The following is a 15,641-nucleotide window of genomic DNA, read 5'->3' on the forward strand; positions in this document are numbered from 1 at the left end:
TGTGTTTACATCTCATTAGTGCCTGATGGCACTGCTGAATTGCGCCTGAATATAAGGATGAACAGGGATCCCCAGCCCCAGAAGTTCACTCTCTCCCAAAAGATAGACTCCTTCTACCTACACCTTGACCCCTGTGTCTTCTTCCAAATTTACCCCATCACTCCCTTGGCCACTGTGTCTAGCTGTGCTGTTCCATCCTGGACACCGCTGGCGGGGCTCTGCCTCTTCTCTGGCTTGACAACAATCCCAATGTGATCTGAGCGTCGTCCCTACGCCTGGGATATATGGGGCCTCGTTAACCTATAGAGTAATGGTGACGAACATGGACTCTGGGGTCAGGCTGCCTGTGTTCAAACTCCTGGCTCTGCCACCTACCAGCTCTTTCATCTAAGGCTGCCTGCTTAATATGTCTGTAAATGGGGATAGCAATGGCATATACCTCATAGGGTTGTTGTGAGGATCAAATGACAAAATTATTGGCCTTAAATTATGTCTGGACCATAGTGAGTGCTTTCTAAGTGTTTGTTAGATAATTAAGTAGCCCTGTTTATAAGAGCAACAAGCTTTACATCCCTTGCAAAAGGACCTTCACTGACCCCTGACCCATTCCCACCTCACCAACCTCTGCTTTTCTTCCAGAGCTGGGCCTGCAGAAGAGAGGATGCTGTCTGGTGCTGGGCTACATGGCCAAGGACAAGTTTCGGAGAATGAATGAAGGTCAGTGAGAACCTGCCCTCGCAGGGGAGATGGGGAGGGAAGAAGTTGTGCCCTACTACTATGGTACCAGGAAAAAGAACCTGGGCCGTTTCAGAAAGGACAGTGGACAGATCAGTTTGGTTTCCATGAAGCTGTTCAGATAGTAACATGGGGAAGAGTAGCTAATGCCTGAAACACTGTATGCTGATTCACGAGCATTCTTCATATGCTATCTTCCCTCCTCCCTTTGTGTCCCCTCCTTCTCTTCCTCTCTCTTTGCTTCCTTTTGTTCCTCACCTACCCACCCAGTGCAATTAAATCTGCTTCTATTATCTTTTCTCATCCAGACCTCTCTGCCCTTTTCCTTAATCATTCACATTTCTTGGATGCTTATTGAATTAACGGCACTTCACAGGGCATTTGGGAGGATACTATAGAAGAATAAGGCAGAGCTTTTATTCTCAAAGATCTTCCCCTCAAAAAACTGCCCTCTTTTCCAACTCCGTTGGCCCTACGTCTCCCACTTACTCATAGGCCATTCTGCCTTCCTCTAGCACTGGGTCTTTCCTCTGAGGTTTGACTGGGCCACAGAAGGCTGGAGGAAGGTATTGACATTGATGTGGAGGCTAGGATGTGAGAGGAGTGCTGTCACTTATGGGCCTGCTGTAATAAAGAGCCAATCCCCTCATCCCCAGCCATCTGTCTCCGTGCAGTTAATAACCCTCTCCATCAGATGCCACAGACTGTTTGTCAGGATTCAAAAGTAGGTAAACAATGGCTGGGGATGCCATTTATTCAATAAAGTCAGACAAATGAAACCCTGGCTTCTCACCAGCCCAGCTTGCCGTGAGCCGGGCCCCTCCCCACCCAAGGCCCAGGGTCCCTGCAGCCTCATTCCCATTCCAGGCGTGGAAAAGGCAGCTCACCTGTACCATCTCTAGCCCTAAAGTTAGACCATAGCATAGCTCCAGTGCCCTCTTCCTATGTTCCTCAGCTGGCTCTCCTCCCAGCCCACAGACCATGACACTAACAACCCCACGTGCTCCCCCCCAGACCTAATGCCTCACCAGCTGTAGGTTTGTTGCCAGCACACATCATGCTGACAGTTTGACAGCGGTTAAGCCGGCGCAATTAAACATGAAGAGTATCACCTCCCCCGTTTCACTGCCTGTCTGTGTAAGAAGGCAACAGCCTCCAGAAGCTGCTTCCTCTCTGTCGGAGCTCCGTGGCTGAGCACAGCCAGGGTTGAGGGCTGCATCTTCTGCACCCCGCCAGTCAGCACCCCTTCCTGACTTCTCTCTTTCTCAGCCTACCCCTCACTTCCCAACACCGCCTTCTTGAGAGCCAAGGCAAGTAACATCTAATCTGTGGAAACTGACAGCATGTCTCTGTCCATGGTGCTGAATAGACACATTCTCTTGCTAGCCATGCTCATTAGAGAAGCTGAACTGAGGTTCACAGGGAACAGGGGAGCCAAAAAGTCAGGAGTTGGACTGGATTTGAAAGCTCAAGCTCTGAGTGTCTGACCTCGGTAGAAGGATACTGACTCAAGATCTTGGGGCCTAAAAAAACATCATATCACAAGGCTGATGAACACGATTTGACTTCCCCCAAATTTTCACAAGTGACTTGGGCTGCCATAACAAAATACCATAGACTGAGTGGCTTAAACTCAGAAATTTATTTTCTCACAGTTCTGGAGACTGGAAGTCCAAGATCAGGGTGCCAGCATGGTCAGGTTCTGGTGAGAGATTTCTTTCTGGTTTGCAGGCAGCAACCTTCTCACTGAGTCATCACATGGCAGAGAGAGAGAGAGAGAAAGAGTGTCTGGTGTCTCTTCTTACAAAGACACTAATCCTATCAGATCAGGGCCCTACCCTTATGACCTTCTTTAACCTTAACACTTTTGTAAAAGCCGTATCTCCAAATACAGTCACAATTAGGGGTTAGGGTTTCAACATAGGAGTGGGTGGGGGGGGCAGCAGGGGAACACAATTCAATCCATAGCAAGGAGTTTAAATACATTTGCCATAGCAGAAAGGTACGATGGTGATACTCTGAACCAGAGGTTAGGAAAATGGTAAGAAAAATAAATGCAGCCTTAATATCTCCTTAGATTTTGTTCAAGTAAAGAAGGAAGGAAGAAAGTCAGGGAGGACTCGAGGAGGACTTGGAGACAAGACCAGCACCAGATTACTTCTGAGGACAGTTAGCCTTACTTTGTGCAACAACTAAGCTAAGGCGGCATTTTAAACTGTTTTTTTCTTGTTAAAAAGGGAAGATGCCAGAACAATGCCTCTTCTCTCTAAGTCCCCTCTTCAAACACACACAATCCACACAAACGGGTTATTCCTTTCAACTGATTGTGGTCGACCTGGTTAGGAATGCTTTACCCCAACCTATACCCTCCGCCAGTGAAGACAAACTGAGAATCAAGCAGGAGGAGGCAACAGAGCCATCAGCAATAGCCAGGAGGTAACAGAGCGGCTAACCCCCCAGCCCTGCCTTCCTCTCTGCCTGTGGTTCTCGCCCCTCCCAAATGCCCCGGCACACATTCAGGCTTACACACAACAGCACATACAGTAGCTGCTGCTGCTTCTGGGTAAACAAGGAGACTAGGGGGTGGTAAGCAAGTGAAACCACCATGTGTGAAGAGTTACAAATCTCGGCTAACAAAGAGGAGACAGGATAGGAGGTGGGTGAGTCACTGGGGCAGAAGGAGAGTTGCCGGGGGTGGGTAAGCTTTGGCTCTGGAGGGGTGGGAGGCATGAGGAGGGGAGGTGGGAGGGGCCTGGAAAGGAAAAGAATGTTTCTCTGCTCCCACTCCAGCCAATCTTACCACCCCAAGTGCCATATTATACATTTTTTTTCTCTTTCTAAAGCTCACATGCCCCAACTCCAGCATGTTTGCACATAAGAAAAAAGCATCAGCAAGCGTGGGGAGCTGTTTTATGTTTCATAATTATCTTGTTCCAATACTCAAAATGCTTATAACTTCCACACATTAATAATTGAACTGGAATAGCAGCTATGACATAGATCAAGAAACAGACACCTCTGTCCACGCTGCACTACACTCCTTGCTATAAATTGAACAATTGGTAAAATAGTTTTAAAAATTATAATTTTTTCTCCCGGGTGTTGGAATTAGTGAGATATTGGAACAATTAGCTGCCTCTTCCATCAAAGATAAGGTGGTGAGCATTATATCTGCAATTTAGAATAAAAATAAAAGACTAACTAGTGCTGTATTAAAGCATGTTCGTTCTGTTTAACAGTATCTAACAGGGTGTCTGTCACCCAGGGAGAAGTCGTCCCCTATTTCATTTGCTTCCTTATTAATTTGGTATCTTTTTATTTTCTTTTCCTTCCACTCTCCCCTCCTCACTACACTCCCCCAAAAAATAACAGCTTGAGAAGAAGCAAGAGAAAACTAATGAATGAACAGGAACTTTATAGATCTGGGGTTTATCATAAGCTAGAGTAAACGCAACCGGTGCCGTTAAACTACAAAAAGCAATACAAAGAAAACACTATTCAAAGATCATTTAGGGAGGCATGTGATAGTTAATGAGAGGTTTGTTCTATTTAGGAGCATGTAATAGCTTCTCGGGTAGAATCTGCAGCATTTGCAGGAATGGAGGTGGTTGGTAAAATGTGTGTGTGTGTTCTTTCCTGTTTGGACTCAACACATCTGAGGCATCAAATGGAGATATGGACAAAAATCAATGAAGGGCTGACAAGAAAGGTGCAAATAAAGACAGACTAGGCATGGGACTATTAGATTTGTTTGACATAATTGTCTTCATGTGATTAAGTACATGGTGCTTTAAGTAGGAACTGCTGGAAGGAGATCATTTATTTATTCATCAAACATTCAAAGAATACCCACCATGAAAATAATACCAATTTTTCACAGTAAGTGCCAGCCACTGTTCTAAGCACTGGAGCTTTAAAAGTAAATAAGACACAGCCCCTGCCCTCACGCTCCCAATAAAAACACACAGGCGCATCTCAGTGTTCCTGTCACCTCCACAGGAGGTCCTGCCAGACCACCTCACTTAAACCAGATACCCGTCTTCCCCCCACCATTGTGCTCCGTGGTGACAACCAGCCTATTTACTTTGTGGCACTTACTCTAACTGGTGATAATTCATTAGACTGTCCCACCTAAGAGTTCGCTTCAGGAAGGCAAGGATTCTGCTCCCTCATTTCCTTGCCCATCCCTGGGCCTTAGCCCAGTGTCTCGCACATAGGGAGTAATCAATTTCGAGTTAAGTAATTAATTAGTGCCAGGAGTGACAATGGAGGAACACCCAAAGCCACCCACAAGGGTAAGGTGGGTCCGGAGAAGGCGCTCAGGAGGCAGAGCGTCCTGACGTAGAGCACGAGTCTCCACATCCCCAGCAGTTCCATAAGCCTTACCTCTCAGCCTCTCCTCCGAGGCCAGTGCTACAGTCCCTCCTGGGAGGCTAGGACCCGGGCAGGTCAGCCGAGAGGAGGGCTAGGGGGTGAGGCCACCAGTGGTGTTGTCCATCCTGTACCCGCCTGCCCTCCTTCTTCACCACTCCTACTGCTGGGCCACCTTGTCATCTGGGGCATCACTAGGCAGGTATTGCCCATCAGATATGCGAGGGGAACTGCTCTAACATCACACACACACACACACCCCATTCCCTTTCCTCTTTCCATCCTTCCCTGATTACCTGATTACCCATTTCTCCTGAAGAGCCCAGAACCACTCACCTGCTCAATGCACATCGCTTACCCAGGGCGGATCCTATCCAAGGGCAGAATAGGAAGCTGTCACGTGGTGTCAGATGAGGGGCTCTGCTTGCCTCTCAGAAAGCCCAGTACTCCTCTGTGTTAGAACCGTGAGCAACTCTAGCGACTGCAGCACAACCCACCCACCCAGGGAGGTCTGGGAGCATGGAGGGACTCGCCCAGGGTCAGTAGGAAGTTGCTGGAAGAGCCAGGACTACAGCCCAGCTCTCCTGACATCCAGTCCAGCCCTCGTTGAATTCGGAAAGAGGAGGCTGAGGCCGTGATCCGAGGGGAAGCCCCTAAGGCTTTGCCTTGAAAATACAGAGAAAGTGGGAGGGGCAGGAGAAAACGGGGGCAGAAGACAGGAGACTCTCCACCTGATGTGGGAGAAAATCAGGAAAGACATGGGGAGGGAGACACAGGCCAGGGATGACCCTTTCTTTCTATGGAACCAGAAAAGGCTACCGGGCCCTAGGAGTCTTGAAGGGGGAAATGAGGGGGAAGTGAGGAAGAGGATGCTTACAGGAGGAGAGGGGAAGCCCGAAGCCCTGGCCTCCCTGCTCGGGCGTCCCTTCAAGGCCGAGGTGGGCCTGCCCATGAGGCTCTCGTCCTCCCTCCTCCGGCTGCGCATCTGGTGGGCGGCAGAGTCCCCAGACCTTCAGAATCACAGGGACCGGCTGCTTCTCCCGGCTCAGTGAAGGGAAAGCAGATATGCCTCCCAGCACTGTCACTTTCATCTTCCCAGAAAGAAACAAATGCAAGTGATTAGCAAAGGCAGCTTCTGTTCACTGGGGGTGGGCCACTGCGGGAGGGGCAGGAGGGGCTGGAGGGGCCGAGGAAGGAGAAGGCCTGCTCCACGGGCCACTGGTCCGCACAGGCTCAGGCTGCAGCACAGCCCCTGAGGGCACCATCATCCTAGGCCAGGCTCTGCGTGCCAACGTCCTTGCCTCTCAGCCTGTGAGGGAGACAGAGCCCTGGAGGATGAGAAGCCAGGCATCTTGAGCAGCTCGGGAGTTCTCTGGGATGGCAGGGGCACCCGTCCTCGCTTCCTGCACCCCTGTTCCCTAATCCTTAAGGATGAGTCTAACACGTCCACTGCTCCCGGTCTGTCCCCTCACAGAGTGATGAGGAGGAGAGGTGCCCCATGGGCATGTGTGTGGCCTGGGGCAAATCCCTAAACCCCCAGATGATAGATAACCTCCTTGTGGGCAAAACGGGGTAATGTTGGATATGATCTCCCTTAAGTCTTTGAAATGTGATGATTCAAAAATCTACCCTGGCTCTCAACACCCTGCCACACCCTCTTCTTACCCCCCACCCCATAATTTTAAATGCTTTGGTCACCAAAGGAACCAGCACTAGGAAATTCAGCAGCCTCAGAGGCAGATGTGTGTCTGTTTCTGTCTGTCCTTAGAGAATGAATTCGGGCCCATGTCAGCTGTACCGTGGGTGGCTGGGAGGCCATCGAGCTGGCCTGCAGGACAAGCGGCACTTTTTTTTTTGGTGGGATGGGCAGGAGGCCGGTGGTCTGGACTTGGCCCGGGGACCTGACCCAGGGGAGGGTGGGTCGGCTGACACTCGAGCTCCTCGCCCTCTGCCTGTCGTCCCCCAGAGTCTGGCTCATGCTGAGGGCGCACCATCATTTTCCTGAGACAGTCCCTTCACCGCCTGCCAGGGCGCCCTGGATACCGGCTAATACTGCCATTTTGTTAGTAGGGGCTTTTAGGTGCATTTCTTCTTATTTCATTTTTCTTACTGATGTGTTTTCTTCCACTGGGGCTGCAAAGCTTGTTATTTGTATAAAGTCCCTGTTTATTATTTATGGCAAGACTCAGATTTCCAGGACGCTTTATGATTGTTATTTAATTAGCTCAGTGCCTTGGAACAAGGAACCCACCATTTCCATTCTCCTGCCTCCATCTGACAGTGGATTTCGGAGCTTTTCCCCAGACCTGTTTCTCCAGACACCAGTCCTACCAGGAGACCTGCTGCTCTAAGGCGAGCTGGGGGCCATCTAGACCACAGACCCTGCCAAGCTCCTTTTCAGACTTCAGTTTCCCTCACACCCCTATCCAATCCTCCCCAGGACCTAGAAATGTTACCTCCAGAATATCGCTCGAATCCGTCCACCTCTGCCCATCTGACGGCCAGCGCCCTTACCCAACGCCAACCCCCTGACCAGGACTAAAGCTGTGCTCTCCTAACTGGTTCCTTGTGTCAATCAAGCTCAGCCCCTTCCCTCCCAGTTCTTCTTCCATCCTTTAGCCACAGCAGTATTTCAAAATGCAAATCTGAAAATGCCACTTTCCTCTTGAAAATATTTCAATAGCTCTCTATTACCGGTAGGGAAAATACCCAAATCCTCGGCATGTTTTATAAGGCTCTCTGTGACCTAGTTCCTACCAACCCCTGTGGCCTCATGTTGCCCCCTAATACTCTGTACTCCAGTCACATCAGCGTGCTTTTGACTCCTCCAACAGGGCATGCTCCCGCCTGCCATACAACCTTTGTCTACGTTGGTCCCTCCTCTTAGGATGCTGGCCACGCTGGCCACACCCCATCCCCAAACCTTCACATAGTGACTCCTGCTCAACTTTCAGATCTCAGCTGAAGTATCACTTCTCCAGTGAAGCTGCCTCAGACCCACCCCTCCCCAGTCTCAATCAAGTTTCTGTGTTACATGCTCTCATATTTCTTTCCATCCAAGGGCTTAGCTCAGTCTGTACATAGAAGTTCATTTTGCAATTATTTAGCTCAGACCTGTTTCCCTTCCCAGTCTGTAAGTTCTGCTTGGTCTCCATTATCTCCCAGGATAATGTTTCATGGCATCATGCTTGCACAAAGTAGACAATGAAAGAAGAGCAAGGACAGTGAAATTTTCTGCCCCTGGTCAGTGGCTCCCAAGATGCTGGGACTGGGCAACTTGGGAATCACAGAAGAAACATTAGAAATCACCTGGAAAAGAGGAAGCCGAGACTCAGGACAGTGACGGGCTTGCCCAGAACAGCACAGCTGGCGAGCGGTACAGCGAAGGCTTGAACCCAGGCTCCTGAGCCTAAGTCCACTCCCCTCCCCACCTCACTGTGCTGAGTCCTTGAAATGTGGGCATGACCTGTTGAGCAGGTCTATCAGGGAGGTCTGCCTGCTAAAAGTGTGTTTGGGGCCATAGGGTTTTTTTTGGTTTTTTTTTGAAAAACCAGGCCTTCCATTTTTATTTTAGGCATTCAAGCTTTGCTGCCTAGAGCTTATGTTTACTTTAGAGGTAAAGAACTCTCATTTTCTTGGACCACTTCTGGGGAGGGGTGGGCCGTGTTTTGAAAGAGACAAGAAGCAAGGACCTCTGGAGAAAAGGAAGGGAAGTAGGTTTTTTGGATACAGGGGTATGTTTTGACATGAAACATACCCCTATGAGCCCAGTACTGTGCCAGGTACAGGAGCTTCAGAGGCTGGATACAGCCTCCGTCCTCAGGAACTCCATCCTCCACTTGGAGAGATTAGACATATTTCACATCAAGTTGATTTTGTGGTTGTTTTGGTTTTGGTTTTTCTCTTTAGCCTTGTGGTTAGTATGCTTAATGGTTAAGCACTGTGGCTTGGGAGGCACAGAAGTTTAGGTATCGTCAGAGCAGGTTGAGAACCATATCATCAGAGATTCTCAAGGCCAGAAGGGACCCAAGGTCATCTAGTCTACACCCTCTTCTGATGGCTCAATATCCCTGCCAAGTACCAATGCACGTAAATACTTTTGAATACTGTGGTGCTGCGTGCTCATTCATTCACCAACCATGTATCAAGTGCTAACTCCATGCCCAGCACCGTGCCGGGCCCTTGGCATGTAAAGACACAGCCCCTGCCCCAAGGATATCACAGCAATTACAGCACAGGGTCATAATGGCTGTAACCAGGTGTGTAAGGAGCTATGGGAACAGAGAAGGGGAATCCAGTCAAACTGTAGGCCAAGTGAGCAGGGCCCAGGAAAGCCTCCTGGAGAAAGTGATACCTGAGCCCTGGGAACAAATTTTATTATAAGAGGCTATTGTAATACATGCACCCCAATGTTCATTGCAGCACTATTTACAATAGCCAGGACATGGAAGCAACCTAAGTGTCCATCGACAGATGAATGGATAAAGAAGATGTGGCACATATATACAATAGAATATTACTCAGCCATAAAAAAAAAAAATAACGCCACTTGCAGCAACATGGATGAACCTAGAGATTGTCACACTGAGTGAAGTAAGTCAGGCAAAGAAAGACAAATACCATATGATATCACTTATAGGTGGAATCTAAAAAAATGATACAAACGAACTTATTTACAAAACAGAAACAGACCCACAGACATAGAAAAGAAACTATGGTTTCCAAAGGGGAAAGGGGGGGAGGGATAAAGTGGGAGATTGGGATTAACAGACACACACTAGTATATATAAAATAGATAAACAACGAGGACCTACTGTATAGCACAGGGAATTCTACTTAATACTCTGTAATGGCCTATATGGGAATAGAATCTAAAAAAAGAGCTCATATATGTATATGTATAACTGATTCACTTTGCTGTACACCTGAAACTAGCACAACATTGTAAATAACTATACTTTAGTAAAAACTTAAAAAAAAATAAGAGGTCATTGCAGCCTACGCTTGAATCCCTCCAAAGACAGGAAACTCACTGCCTGCCAAGGCCATGGGCAGCTCCTCGGCTAGGCTCTTATAAAGGAGTTTCAAATAGAAAACACCCCTTCAACCCCGAGAGTCTACAGTTTTGTCATTCCGGCTGCACTGGGGACAATGGGACCGAGTGACAGGTAGCAGCCACGGGCCAAAATCCCAGGATCTCACCGCACGCCAGCTATGCCCTGAGTAGGCATCCTTTGCTCTCTCTGCCTCCCCTTCCCCATCCTCAGCCAGCCCCAGAGGCTTCATCACTGAATGCTGAGACCCTCCCTCCACCCCCCTCCCCAGGGAGGGACAGTGAATAAACGAGGGTGCTTAATGGCCTGCGGTGCCATAAAGTTTTAGAGCTGTGTGCCGGAGTGAGTAGGTTCAGGCTGAGATGAATTACCCAGACCTTTTATCAAAGGAGAGTCAATAAAAACCTGAAGGAGCTTGCCCCATCTCCTCGGAGTGGCCGTGTCACACCGCCGAGCCCCGTGCTCTGGAAATAGTAATCGGCGGGTGCGTCTCCCCCCAATCCATCTGCTTTCTTCCCTATGCCTTCCCTTCTCCAATGTATTCGTTTCCATGGTGACTGTGTTGTTACTGGTATGGGAGGAGTTTAATGACATTCAGAAGTACCAGATCAAGTCCATTTATATAATGGTTTGAAATACACATAATGGCCTGTGGCATATAGGACACGGTGACAGTTTCAGTAACTGCGTACAGACTGTAGGATAAATAGAGCGATGTGACACTCCCCCCAACCCCCAAATCAAACGTACCAGGAATAACCACTATTCTTACTACAAGAGCAGAACTTCTCAACCATTACTCAGGAAAGGGTCTCAGAACACAACACCAAGCTGTTCTCTCGTTGAGGAAGGATGCTGGCCAGACCGTGGGTCCTCTGCACCTGCCAAGGTTTGACCAGGGTGTCGGGCGGGGCAGGTGCAGAGGAGAGGATGCACCGTCCAGAGGAGTGGAAGAAGCCGTCCTGCCCTGGGATCCTCAGGCACCCCCCTCGGCCAGCCCGCGGTAGGACATGGCCTTCAAGTGCCTGTGCTTCTGGCTCCTTTCTGTCTGATTTAGAAAAGATTCATCAGGCACCCACTGTGTGCCTGGTGCTAAGGGTGATGTGGTGATGAAAAACACGTAGAGGATGCCCTTATCTTAGCTCGGGTTACCCCAGAAGCAGACCCTAAGCACGGACTCATCCAGGAGGTGCAGAAAGCGCCAGAAGGACGGTAGGGCATTGACAAGAGAAAGGGAAGGTGTCCAAAACAGAGGGTACCATCAGGTCCCTAAATGGGGGGCATCTGGAGCCTCATCCCAGTGGGAGGCTCCGGGAAGTGCTGTGGAATCCATGCCTCACAGTCAGGCCGCCCAAGGATCAGGGAATCTACAGAACACTCTCGCCAGTAACTGGCTGAGGGCCGCTCGGGTCGGGGTGTTCGTTCCCGGGCACTTCTGTCCTGCTCTCTGCAAGGACAGGGTGGCCTCTGCAGCTGAAGAGAAAGACCTCAGGAGAAGGGCAGCAGGTGCTGGCAGTGGGGAGTCGGCCTGAGGGATACAGGTGGGGCACTGGCAGAGCTGGCTACAGCCCCCAGGGAATTTTGAGTCCAATGGGGAGACAGGCATATAATGAAATAGCAGAAGGCAGGGTGGTGGGAGAGCTAGAGGGGTGTGCAGGTGAGATGCTCGTGGAGCACAGAGGTGGGGGGAGCCCTTTGTCTGACTGCAGTAAGACTGGAGGGACTTGGGGAGAGCGGGAGAGGGGAGGGGGCAGCTAGCCCGCAAAGTTGTGGCACTAGGGAGGCACTTTCACACACATGTCGTTTAATCCTCATGACATCACAAAGTGGGTGGTGTTAGCTCCATTTTGAGGACAAAGCAAGTGAGGCTCAGAGAGATTAAGTCATCTACCAAAGGCATAGAGCTAAGATTCAAACCCTGGTCTTCTTTTTTTTTTTTTTTTAATTTGTTTATTTATTTATTTTTGGCTCTGTCAGGTCCCTGTTTCTGCACGAGGGCTTTCTCCAGTTGTGGCAAGCGGGGGCCACTCTTCATCGCGATGCTCGGGCCTCTCACTATCGCGGCCTCTCTTGTTGCGGAGCACAGGCTCCAGACGCGCAGGCTCAGTAATCGTGGCTCACGGGCCCAGTCGCTCCGCGGCATGTGGGAACTTCCCAGACCAGGGCTCGAACCCGTGTCCCCTGCATTGGCAGGCAGATTCTCAACCACTGCGCCACCAGGGAAGCCCCAAACCCTGGTCTTCTTACGCCTACTCTGCTTAGGGGAGCTTTGTGTATTTGGGGAGATGGGGATGGGGTAATTCCCTCCATCACCGTCAAGGGCAGACGTGACCAGAGCCTGTTGTGTATCCGTGTAGGTTTCTCCCCTTGGCCATGGACTGCCCACTCCCGCACCTCCCCGCATTGCACTGTCCATGGACCCGCACTCAGCCAGTCAGACAGCCCCTCTGATCCTGCCCCAGGTGTAAGCGGGACGGACTGGACCTAATATTGAGTGAATTATCTGGAACTCACAGCCCTGCGGGTACAGGAAAGAGAAGAGGCAGCCTGAGGTGAGGGCTTCGGTTCTAATGGGCCCCGCGAGCATGCTTGCTGCCTGTCTTTGCCCGCCCTGCTCTGCCCTCCCAGCCCTGCTCCAAACCCCATGGCCTCAGGAAATACGGTGGAGGAGGGGTCACGTACACGCATTTCCCTGGAGCAGCGTTTCTGTCGCAGGTTAATAGTTTTTCTGTGAAATAGAGTCTGCATAGTTAAATAAGGTGGGCAGAGGCTGGGTTAACCCTGATTAAACAAGTCTCTCCTACAGAACCTCTCAGAGCCTTTACTACGCCAAGGGGCCTGGTGAACCCCCAAAAGGAGGATACGGTTCTCGGAGTTTCCCAAACTTACCTGACCACAAAACACTTTCCCTAGAGCACGTTGTAGGACTAGGATTTCTTGGAATCCACTTTGGGACATAATGGTTTAAGGCCAGCTCTGCCACTAACTCGTCGTGTGAGCTTTGTCAAGTAAGAATAAATGAAGCCTGCCTCATGAGGACCAGTAAAATAACAGGGATGAAAACTCTTTACAAACCATAAAGGAAATGGTGCCATTGTTTATTTACATAAAAGATGGCGCTATTGTTTACTCACATAAAACAAACACACTCAGTTTCCCAGAGAACATTTCATTCGGAGTCCAAAATAATAGTAATAATAATAATAGTAATTAATAATTTTTTTAAGTAATAAGTTCTGCTCCTGACTAAGCACGTGACCTTGACCTTGATCTCTCTTGACCTATGTTTTCTCATCTGCAAAATGGGTGTACTCACGATGCTAGCCCTCTTTCCTCCGTGAATTTGTTGCAATGATAAAATATGCACAATGGTTGTACGGGTGCTTTGAGAAAGCACAAAGCACCATAAAATGCAAGGCATTATTATTAGTGCTCCAGGTTAACACCCTCAATTCAGTCCCACTTGTGCTCAGACCAAAACAGGAGACGTGCTGGGGGAGGGGATCGGCTAGTGGGAGACATAACAATGACTAATAATTTTCATCCATATTTATGATGTTAGGAGCCTTGTATGAGCATGTCGCTGAGGGGAGAGAATGAATATTTCATGAGTGGGCACTAAATGTAGTATTAAGATGAGATGGACAGAAAGAGCCCTGCTTGCCTCCGCCTCCAGGTGCAGCTGGGAAGTCAGCACAGGTCCAGGCTCATGAGTGGCTCTGGGGAGCAGGGCAGCCAGTCAGGACGGAAGAGCAGAGCCCTCAGCACAGATGGGGAGCCGTCCAGCTCGGACTGGCCGGGGGACTCCTGTCCGGGGAAGCAGGAGAGCCAGCGCCCACTCCATATTCCAGCTGGGTAGCCTTGGGCAAGTGACTGTCACCAACCTGGGCCTCCACTTCCACGCTGTAAAATGGGGTGATAAGATCAGCCCTGCACGGCTGCAAGGTCTCAGTCCAAGCTCGACTGTTTGGAAGACGGCTTTGCAATGCACTCAGGTGGGAAGTGTTGTTATTCATGGATTCTCTCGACCACAGCTGTTGAACACCTACCCTGTGCCGATCGCTGCCACGGTCACAGTGTTCCAAACACTGCGTTCATCGCTTTATACACATCACCTCGTTTAATCATCACCACGATCCTGAGAGGTATCTGTTATTACTCCCATTTTCTACATGAGGAAAGAAAACCCGGGAAAGATAAATAACTTGCCCAAAGCCATACAGCTAGTAAATGGCAGAGTCCGGGGTGGTATGAAGCCAAAACCCTTCATTCTGCACCGACGGCCCATCTTTGTCTGTACTTCTGCAGAACTGGTAGGTACCCAGCCTCCACCCGCCAGCAATTCCCTATTCCGTTCATGCCTTGTGTTCCCCCTACCTGCCTTGCCATCCCCTCTTGGCCCTCCAGGATACCCTCCCTTTGTTTTCCAACCCCTACTCCCTTCTTCCAAGCCTCTTTTAAAAGGTCTGTCTCCCATACGGTGGTCACCCTGAGGTTCTAATTTCTGTCCCCATCCATCAAGACCTTTGCCTCCCAAGACCCTGGGCAACCTGTATCTCTTATCTGGACCAGCCATCGAGTGGTGTAAAGATGGAACACCTCCCCCTTAAATGCCCTCAGAAGATGAAGCAAGGACAGATGGGGCAGTGCCAGGGATAAACCCAGCCAAGTCTTCCCCGCCTCCTGATGGATGCCTCTGGAGAAGCCTCCTGGCTCTCTCCATCCACCCCACAGCATGAGGACACCCCCATCCCTGCAAATCTCCCCCCTATGGGGCATAACTTCCATGTTGTCTCGGCTCAGCCCTCCTCCAGAGATGAAGAGATTGTTTTAAACCTGCCGCTCCACCACCTCTGCTTCTGGCTTCCAACGTCATTAAGTTTCATTATAACGAATAAACACCGCAATGACATTAATAAGTTACCACTGAGCACAGAAGCACAAATATGAAGCAGATAAACTGGATTTGATCCAAATAATTACTGCAGGCAATATTGGGCTTAGTTTGAGCTGGCAGCCAGGTACCGAGTAATTTATTAGATTGCGTAAGGCAATGTTGCACGTTGCGTTTTTCATTATTGTGTCTCTTCCCCTCTCCGCAGTCTAAATAGGTTAGAGGAGTTTAGACAGTGCACTGCCAAACAAAGACAGACTTTGCTCAAGCAGTTGGAGGCTGGGAAGTGTCCAGGAATGGCTGCTTCCTGACCAGCACAGCACTTGCGAGAGAGGAGAGGGTTTCAGATTATCTTGATGCTGCCAGCCAAGGACAGTTCCCTCTACCCCGCACACCCACTGGCCCAGATACAGAAAGAGGCCCAGTGGAGGGAATAAATGGAAGGGCTGGATGGAGCCCCCAGGACACCAGGCCTGGTTCCTGCTGCTGGCTTCCTGCTGAGTTCCTATGTGTTCAGCCAAAGACCCTCTCCACCAAAAGGCCCTCCATAGCCCCGGGCAGCCCTGGGCAGCCGCAGGCCCCAGTCC

General features: G+C 49.9%; 1 protein-coding gene across 4 annotated transcripts in view; it reads left to right on the top strand.

Annotated features, from left to right (window-relative positions):
- Positions 1-15,641, top strand: part of KIRREL3 (kirre like nephrin family adhesion molecule 3) — a 555,536-nt gene that overhangs the window by 430,626 nt on the left and 109,269 nt on the right. For all 4 annotated transcript variants that reach the window (XM_082476257.1, XM_082476258.1, XM_082476260.1 and 1 more), the window contains one exon: positions 640-717. In XM_082476257.1, coding sequence (XP_082332383.1) covers positions 640-717 — 78 coding nt within the window. The remainder of the gene's footprint in view (positions 1-639; positions 718-15,641) is intronic.

The sequence above is a fragment of the Balaenoptera physalus genome (assembly GCF_965194825.1).
Source record: "Balaenoptera physalus genome assembly, chromosome: 10".
In the NCBI taxonomy this organism is placed as follows: domain Eukaryota; kingdom Metazoa; phylum Chordata; class Mammalia; order Artiodactyla; family Balaenopteridae; genus Balaenoptera; species Balaenoptera physalus.